The sequence below is a fragment of the Myotis davidii genome, unplaced genomic scaffold, assembly GCF_000327345.1.
Source record: "Myotis davidii unplaced genomic scaffold, ASM32734v1 scaffold1949, whole genome shotgun sequence".
Classification (NCBI taxonomy): domain Eukaryota; kingdom Metazoa; phylum Chordata; class Mammalia; order Chiroptera; family Vespertilionidae; genus Myotis; species Myotis davidii.
Window position 1 is genome coordinate 516284 of NW_006300366.1, and position 9095 is coordinate 525378.

The following is a 9095-nucleotide window of genomic DNA, read 5'->3' on the forward strand; positions in this document are numbered from 1 at the left end:
CCGCCTCCTCCCGGCCCAGGCACAGCTGCGCGGCACCCCGGAAAGGAAAATGACCGCGGGCGCTCCGCTTCTTCTGCCCGCCTCCCAATCCTGTTCGAGCGGGCGGCCCGACGGGGGTCTGGGCGAAAGCCCCAAACCCTGGCAACCCCGCCTCCGGCCCCCAGACGAGCGGCTGCAACTGAGAGGCACTCTGGACTGCAAGGCCCGTGCGGAGGGAAGAGGGAGCCGCGCGCTCGGAGCCGGGGAGGGTCTCCCGGAAGGGCGGCTCCCGCCTGGTCCTCCACTCCCGCCCCCTCGGGGGAGCTGTTGCGTCAGCTTCGAGATCCCAAACTAAGGAAAGTGGTCTCCACCGGCCAGATGGGCGTGGGGCAGCAGAGCCGCCGCCAGGAGGCAGCACTGAACAAAAAATGTAAGGGCTGAGGGTGCCCGGGAGGCCGAGTCACCAAAGCACCTTGAAGCGTCTTAGAAGCAGCGTGGACGCCACAATACAGGGATTTGCTGGGCTGGTTCAAAAGAGACATTTGGAAATGCTTCCACATGTTTTAAGGCTAAAGGATGATTTATAAATAATAGTACCTTTTGGACACTCGCTTTGCAGTTTTATTTTATTTTGTCATTTTCACTTTGCAGTTTTAAAGCCAACATTGCTACACTGCAGAGATTCACAGAGCCACCCTCCTTCAAGACCAGTCTGGGGAAAAGGCACACTGCTTAAGAGACTTCAAAGCTATCAAGCAAGGAAAAGTAGTGTAGCCCTGGCTGGTTTGGCTCAGTGGATAGAGCATCGGCCTGCGGACTGGAGGGTCCGGGTTCGATTCCAGTCAAGGTCCCATGCTGGGGTTGTGGGCTAGGGGCCTGTAGGAGGCAGCCACAGCCAATCATTGATTCTCTCTCATCATTGGTGTTTCTGTCTCTCTCTCCCTTCCTCTCTGAAATCAATGCAAAGATTTTTTTTTAAAGTAGTGTAGTCCGAGGTCATACTGATTTAGCAGGGATTTGACAGCCACGAGAAAAGAAACGGAATATGGTACAATAAATTATGTAAGCAATAAAATAATATGCAAAGCAATGTATTGTGTGAGTCGGTGGTTTCTAGCCATCAATTCCCACACTTGTTTGTTTCTTAATCCTCATCCAAGGATATTTTTTCCATTGCTTTTTAGAGAGAGTGGAAAGGAGGAAGGGAGGGAGGGAAGGACAGAGACAGACACACACACACACACACACACATATCCGTTGCCCCAGCCAGGGCAGGGATCAAACCTGCAACCAGGTACATGTCCTTGACCGGAAATCAAACCCATGACCCTTCAGTGCTCGGGGCAACTCTTTAACCACCAAGAACACTGGGGAGGGCAATTTCCACACTTCGTGCTGAGCGTGACAGTGATTTGATCTTGAGCTGACCTAAGAAGGAAGATAAGGAAGGAATGTGAAATAAGACATTTCCTAAACCTTAGAATTTGGTCACAAGCAAGCAAAAAGGGGAAGAGCGCAAAATGAGGCAGCTTTATGTATGCTCTTTCTCCAACATCACCATTATTCATCACAATGGTTTAAAAAGCACCTAATTTGCCTGGACGGTGTTAGCTGTCAGTACTAGTTCTCTCTCTCTCTCTCTCTCTTTCTCTCTCTCTCTCTCTCAAAATCCTCACTCATTTCCTGCTATTTACAACCCATGGGTTGTCACCCTGCCACATCAAAATAACCACGTCAAAGGCTGAACTTGTCTTCCTTCCCAAGACCTTTTCCCTTCCAGATTTCCCAGTTTTCCTAGTCAAACTTCCTATCCTGCTCCCAGAGTTCTCCAGCTCTAGCTCCTTTATTCCCATAGCTATTAAAGTATTACACGTGTTCACTTCTGCAGGTGGAGTTCACAGTGTCCGCCCTATTTGTGCACTTTAATGCATGTAACCCTATTTTTTATTTTACAAATCAGTGGTATCCCCCTACTGTGTGAGCTACTAGAATAGAGGGATGTTGCTAGTTCAGTTCTATAAACATTATAAAGATATAGCACTGGACCTGACCAGTTAGGCTCAGTGGATAAAGCCTCGGCCTGCGGACTGAGGGGTCCCGATGTTTCTAGGTCTCTATCTCTCTCCCTTCCTCTCTGTAAAAAATCAATAAAATATATTTTTTTTTAAAAAAAGATATAGCATTGGTGGTAGTGCCAGCCTGTCACCTTTCTCGCCAATCTTGAATGTGGACACCGAGGTTATTTTTCCAGTGTATGATTCCCCAACTATAAACTATGTGATGGGATTCCGGTGCTGTCTGCCTCGGTTGTCTGTCTCAGACCCTGCCAAGGGCACATGGAGCCCAGCTTAGAAAAGGTGTCACTCAGTGGTTATTGCAACTGTAAAACAATAAATCCACAGCCATATTTTGGTTCAATTTCCTGATCTCTGAAAACTACAGTCTGAATAATGATTACTTCCTGGACTGTCTTACCTACTTTAAGGGTTTATTATGAAAACTGTAGAAATCATTTGTATACAGTGTTTTTGATAAGTGAAAATTGAGTGTATGAATGTAAGATAACAATGGTACTATATTGCCTTATTTCCCTTGCTTAGTTTTTTGGATCCATCTGGTGTTTTATAATCAAGTTTCTTTTGTCCCTGTCCCTTTTTCTGGTTCAGCCCTAGTCTATACTATTCTTATTGTTATCAAAATAGCTTCTTTTACTTCTTAAACGAGGATCCACCCTTCCCCTCTTTCAAAGCACAGCTCAGAGGCACCTCCTGTGGAAAAAGTTCCCAGTCTTGCAGAAGGAAATGATAATTCTTTTAAAAAAAGAATCAACCAATGAATGCATAAGTGGAACAAGAAATCAATGTTTTCTCTCTCTCTCACTCCCCCCTTCTTTTTAAAAAGATCAATTAAAAATTTTTAAATGTTTGCACAAATGTGATATATTAAACTTTTAAAAAATATATTTTTATTGATGTCATTGAGGAAGGGAGAGGGAGAGAGAGAGAGAAACATCAATGATGAGAGAGAATCATTGATCAGCTGCCTCCTACACAACCCACATTGGGGATCGAGCCCGCAACCTGGTGGAGCCCTTGACCAGAATCGAACCCAGGACCCTTCAGTCCACAGGCTGATACTCTAGCCACTGAGCCAACCCAGCTAGGGCTAAAGTTGTTTAAATGAAGAAATTAAGGATGACTTACCCAAGGCAAGTAAGTGGTTAAAAAAGAGGAAGGAGCTACAGATGTGGATTTGCCACTGACTAGCACCCACCTCACAAGGTTGTGGCCGGGTGTGCTGATTGCTTTTACGAAAACTGAATCAGACCCTAGCTTGGTACTTCTTCCGCAAGAAAGAAGAAGTACCACCTACTGCCTTGACCACCTACTGCAGACCAAGTTTCCACCAGCACCACACGCTTCCCTTCCAGCACTCATCTCAGAATTAATTCTACAGCGACGTGATTACTTGATGATTGCCTTCTCTCTGTAGACTGGGAGCTCCAGCAGAATAACGATGTCTTGTTCTCCATAGACTCTCCTGCACTGAATACGGTGCTGCTCACAGGCCTCTTCGGTTTTGTTGGAGGCCCTGGCCTGTGTGGTTCCTTGGTTGGGCATAAGCGGGGTGCCCTCAAAGGTCACCAGTTCGACCCCCGCCAGGGCACACATGGTTGGGATGCATACAGGAGGCAGCCATCGTGTCTCTCCCTCCCTTCCTCTCTCTCTAAAAATTCAATAAAAGCATACTTTAAAAACTGTCTCTGCTAGCCTTGGCCGGCTTGGCTCAGTGGATGGAGCATCAGCCTGTGGACTGAGGGGTCCCAGATTCGATTCCAGCCAAAGGCACATGCCTGGGTTGCAGGCTCGGTCCCCAGTGTGGGGCGTGCGGGAGGCAGCTGATCAATGATTCCCTCTCATCGTTGATGTTTCTCTCTCTCCCCTCTCCCTTCCTCTCTGAAAGCAATAACTATATATATATATTTTTTTTTAAAAACTGTCTCTTCTGGATAAATGAGTGAAAACTGGAGCCCGAACTTTCTGATTCTCTCTAGGTTTGACTCTTAGGCTGGGAAAAATATGTTAGTGATGAGAGATAGTATAAGCAGTGGTTCTCAACCTTTTGGCCCTTTAAATACAGTTCCTCATGTTGTGACCCAACCATGTAATTATTTTCGTTGATACTTCATAACTGTAGTGTTGCTACTGTTATGAATCATAATGTAAATATCTGATATGCAGGATGGTCTTAGGCGACCCCTGTGAAAGGGTCATTTGACCGCCAAAGGGGTCGCGACCCACAGGTTGAGAACCGCCGGTATACAGCAACGTGTATGGTACTCCATTGAGATATAAAATATAAATTTCAAAGAACCGCTGCAGGGAAGTCATAGAAACAGCTCAGAGGACACAACTCCTACTGAGGGAGTCTCCACCACCGAGGATGCATAGGATGGTCAACCAATCTGCTCCAAAGTCCCAGCCGCAATTTCATCCTTCTCTTCTCTTCCGTACAACGACCCAAGATGGCGGGGCCCGTGATTGAAAGCCAGGTTCAAGATGGCGGCTTCCTACTTCCCCCGAGAAGTAGCGCGTGGCCACTGAGGCCACGCCCACTTGGCGATGCCACGCCCACTTCCGGTCCCTGGCCCGCAGCATGGCTGCTCTAGGTGCTCTGCTCTTTAGTAAGTGGGCTGGGGAGCCTGCGCGGGGCTGGGGGTCTGGGACCCCCGGGCTGCCAGCACGGCCTCTCTCTCACCTCTGCCCTGCTTTCTCCGCAGGTGTCCGGAGGCTGCACGGCAGCGCGGCGGCTCGGGCGGGTGGCCAGTGGAGACTCCAGTGAGTGTGGGTTTGGGGAAGATGGGGGTCCAGAAGCTGTGCTGAGTCCTAACCGAACGGTTTTTCTCCTCCCAGGCAGGGCATGGCTGCCAACCCCTCGGGCTACGGGCCCCTGACGGAGCTCCCAGACTGGTCGTACGCGGGTGAGCGCGGACCTCCTTGGAGAGTTAACTCTGCCTCCGACCGTGTCACCCGGAGAGAACGCCCCTGCGGGGAGCGGGTGGGGCCGGGGGTGGGACCGGGGGTGTCAGGGTGGCGGTGTGTCCGAGTGAACAATATTGAACTTTACAGGGGGAAGAAGCCCTGTTGTTTATTTTGTAAATTAAACTAGGCCGGTGGGAAATAAAGCTAGACAGGCTCTTTGAGGCTTGTGCAGATCAGCAGAAGACAGTTCTGACTGGGGGCGCCCCGTCCCGCCAGGGGAGAGAGTGAAAAGACTTTCCTGTTTCTCAAAGGGTCTTAGAAAGTTCTCCGTGCTGAGTGCATTTTTGAGAATTTGGTACCAAATGCAGGGAGAGCCCCTGGAAAGGCTGCCAAAATGAGCATCACAGAGAGAGGAGTAGAAAAGTGAATAGTGAGGATGGTGGCCGCCCTTCAGAAAGGTCTCTTCCCTTTATTGTTTAAAAAAAAAAAAAAACAACGATACTTTTTTAATGATTTCAGAGATGAAAGGAGAGGGAGAGAGAGATAGAAACATCAGTGATGAGAGAGAATAATTGATTGGCTGCCTCCTGCGCACCCCCCACTGAGGACCAGGAATCCAGCATGGCCTTCTGGTTCATAGGTCGATGCTCAACTACTGAACCACACAGGCCGGGCTTTTCCCTTTACTTAAAAAGAAAAAAGAAAAAACAACGAAGTAAAATGAAAATAAAAGAAATATTAGCCCTCGGAGGGAGAACCTTAGAAAAGTTGAAGCCACGCCCGTATAGGACTCCAGTTTACAGATAGGAAAATTGAGGCCTAGAAATGTGAATTGCCTGTGATCACCCACCAGGTAAGAGCAAAGCCAGGACTAGAACAGGGCAGAGGCCAGGCCCCCTTCAACAGCACAGAGGCCTGAGTATTAATACCCTATTGGATTTTATAGGAGTATGATTTTGCTTAATCGGAGAGTTGCTGCCCAAGGAGGATGGTGAAGATTTTTTTCTACTTGTTATTTACTGTAGGAAGCCTAGGATCTTCTTGAAGTACTATGGAATATTGGAAAGACTCTGGAATTGATTCTTTTTTGGTTGTTAATCCTCACCTGAGCATATTTTTCCATTGATTTTTTTAGAGATAGTGGAAGAGAAGGGGAGAGATAGAAACATCTATGTAAGAGAGATACGTCGATTGGTTGCCTCCTGAACATACCCAACCAGGGCTGGGGATTGAGCGTGCAACCAAGGTATATTCCCTTCACCGGAATCAAAATCAAACCCAGGAACTTTCAGTCTGCGGGGACCAATGCCCTGTCCACTGAGCCAAACTGGCTGAGGCTGGAATTGATTCTTAATCCAGGCTTCTCTACTTGCTAACATTGTGGGTCTTGGTCAAGTTACTTAATTGTATCTCTCAGTTTCCACATCTGTAAAAAATACCTATCTCGCCCTAACCAGTTTGGCTCAGTGGACAGAGCATTGGCCTCGGACCGAAGGGTCACAGGTTCAATTCCGGCCAAGGGCATCCTATCTCATATGGTTTTTGGAAGGATAAAATGAAACGACCAATGTAAACACCTGGCATACACAACATTGGTTCCCTTTACTGATAAATAATATCTCTTTTCTGTCTTGCCTTCAAACATTTGGGCAGAGAGTTCACTCTGTTTATTTCTTTGTTGAAAATGCCCTTTCTTATCAACTCCATTATAAACCGTTTGAGATACTTTGTAGCAAGTCTGCAGATATTTATGAAATTTTTATTATGTGCCTACACTATAGTGAAAGCTTAGCAATACGGTCCCTGATCCCAAGGAACTTAAAGTCTAGCTGGGAAAACAAAGCATGGACATTTTATAAATTAAGTGATAACACTTTAGTGCTCTGCTCCTTTCCAAAACGATCTGAGATGGCTAAATAAGGTTAAAAACAATAGTACAATAACTGTCCCAAGGCAAGTAGATGAGTATTAAATGAGTGACATACACTTCTTTTTTTTCTTTTTTATTGTGATGAGAAACATATACAATTTTCCTTTATAGAGTGGTCCCCCTGACATTTCAAGTACCGCCCCCCCCCCGCCCGTACATAGCTATTACTGTTACAATATTATTTTTTTCTCCCATTTACCTCTCCCCAGCCACTCTCACTCCCCAGCACATGCCCTCACCCCCCACCCCCCAGTGTCTGTGTCCATTGGTAATGCTTATATACATGCAGACAAGTCCTTTGTTTGGTCTCCTAACCCCACCTTCCCTCTGAGGTTTGACAGTCAGTTCAGTGCTTCTGTGTCTCCGGATCTTTTGGTTCATTAGTTTATGTTGTTCACTATATTCCACAAATGAGTGAGATCATGTGATATTTACCTTTCTCCGACTGGCTTATTTCACCTAGCATAATGCTCTCCAGTTCCATCCATACTCTTGCAAATGGTAAGAGTTCCTTCTTTTTTACAGCAGCGTAGTATTCCATTGTGTAGATGTACCACAGTTTTTTAATCCATTTCTTTGCTGATGGGCACTTAGGCTGTTTCCAAATCTTAGCTATGGTAAATTGTAATATGCACGTCTTTCAGAAGAGAGTTTTAAGAGGTTAGAGAAGGGTTTCTGGGACAGATTGGGCTTGAGGTGGGCCTAAGGGTGAGAATTTGGCTGGAAGGAAAGGCAAGAGGTGTTTGTTATGGAGTTAGGTGGAATTTAGCAAAGATTTGAGGTGAGTAGAACAGTGATCAGTTTGCTTGAATGGGGGCTTTATGAAGATAAAACAGGTGATTCAGCATTGCAAAGAACCTTGAACTCCTGGCTGATGAGGGGTGAGTGAAATACAATAGGAACATGCCCAAGAGCTTATTCTTGGCATACTTCACCCTTGAAGATGAGGAACTTATTTTAGGGAAATTTTACAGTGGGTGTGAAATGGAAGCGAGGAGCTAGAAACTGGTTTTTCCCTCGTTTCTGTCTGCTTTCGCAAGGTGCTGCACGCCATCCCTAACATTTGCCTTTTCTCTCACTTCTATCTCCAGATGGCCGCCCTGCTCCTCCGATGAAAGGCCAGCTTCGAAGACAAGCCCAAAGAGAAAAATTTGCAGTGAGTTGCTAGAGCCCCATCCAGGGCAACCTGCATGTAATCTGAGGGACAAAGTTTAAACTGTAATTTGTCTTGAGCTGTGTTGACACCTAAGCTAACATGTACCCCTCACACTGTTTTAACAATCAAGATTTTAACAGTACTGTGAGAAGGAAGGAATAGAGGGGGTACTCCTAGGGCAGGAACCGGTAGTAGACATTCTGCCACACATTTTACTGTCTTCCCCACTTCCCATCCCAGGACCGGGCCCCACCCCTTCCCCAGTCAGCAGTGTCATTTTCCAGCTGAAACCTCTGACTTTGATCTGTGAATGAAAGGATATATGGTGCAGAGCTCAAGCCCCAGATGTTATTCACACTGTTTTCCTGTCTGTTTCAGAGACGAGTTGTACTGTTGTCACAGGAAATGGATGCTGGGTTACAGGCATGGCAGCTCAGGCAGCAGGCAAAGTTGCAGGAAGAAGAACAGAAGAAGAAAAATGCTCTTAAACCTAAAGGAGCTGCTCTGAAGAGCCCACTAACACGTCAATAAAAAGCAACTCCTCTCTCTTTTTCCCAGCATTTGTTGTTGTTCCCCATCCATCTTCAGAGCAGAAGAGCTTGGAGCCCAGGAAGAACAGGCTGTAGGAGCACTGCATGGAAGGGCTGGTTACAGGCCCTCACCCCTGGCTCCCTTCCAGTTCAGGGGTATCTTGCTCTGGGATATTTACCCCCTCCTTTGCAGGTCTGAAGACTGGCCCAACTTTGAGCAGTTACTGCTCTGCAAACATGAAAAGGGGGCCGCGGTTTACTTGGTCTTAGCCACCATTCAAGCTTTGAAAAATCTATACACAGCTCAGTCTGCATACAGTTATACATTTAATAAATGTTTCAATGAAAAAGACTTTCCAGCTGAGGTCCATTTCTTGGCTAGCAACTGGTATCAGTTTTTCTAAACCAGATTCATGGCCCAAGAGGATACCAACACTGGGAAGGCTGACATGGGAAGAACCAGACTTGGGTGGTGCATGTTCTAAAGATTTGGATCTTGAGGTTTCCCTGGTTCTGAT

At 46.6% G+C, this 9095-nt stretch overlaps 1 protein-coding gene across 2 annotated transcripts; it reads left to right on the top strand.

The window, feature by feature from the left end:
• Positions 1 to 4575: 4575 nt before the first annotated feature.
• Positions 4576 to 8599, top strand: MRPL52 (mitochondrial ribosomal protein L52). 2 transcript variants are annotated; one of them, XM_006776768.2, is made up of 5 exons: positions 4576 to 4663; positions 4760 to 4817; positions 4893 to 4960; positions 7983 to 8047; positions 8426 to 8599. In XM_006776768.2, exons 1-5 carry the CDS (start codon positions 4636 to 4638, stop codon positions 8576 to 8578), a joined length of 372 nt encoding a protein of 123 aa, XP_006776831.1. In that variant the 5' UTR covers positions 4576 to 4635; the 3' UTR covers positions 8579 to 8599. The 2 variants fall into 2 exon arrangements, with proteins under 2 accessions (XP_006776831.1, XP_015427970.1); XM_015572484.1 differs by lacking the exons at positions 4576 to 4663; positions 4893 to 4960.
• Positions 8600 to 9095: the final 496 nt, after the last annotated feature.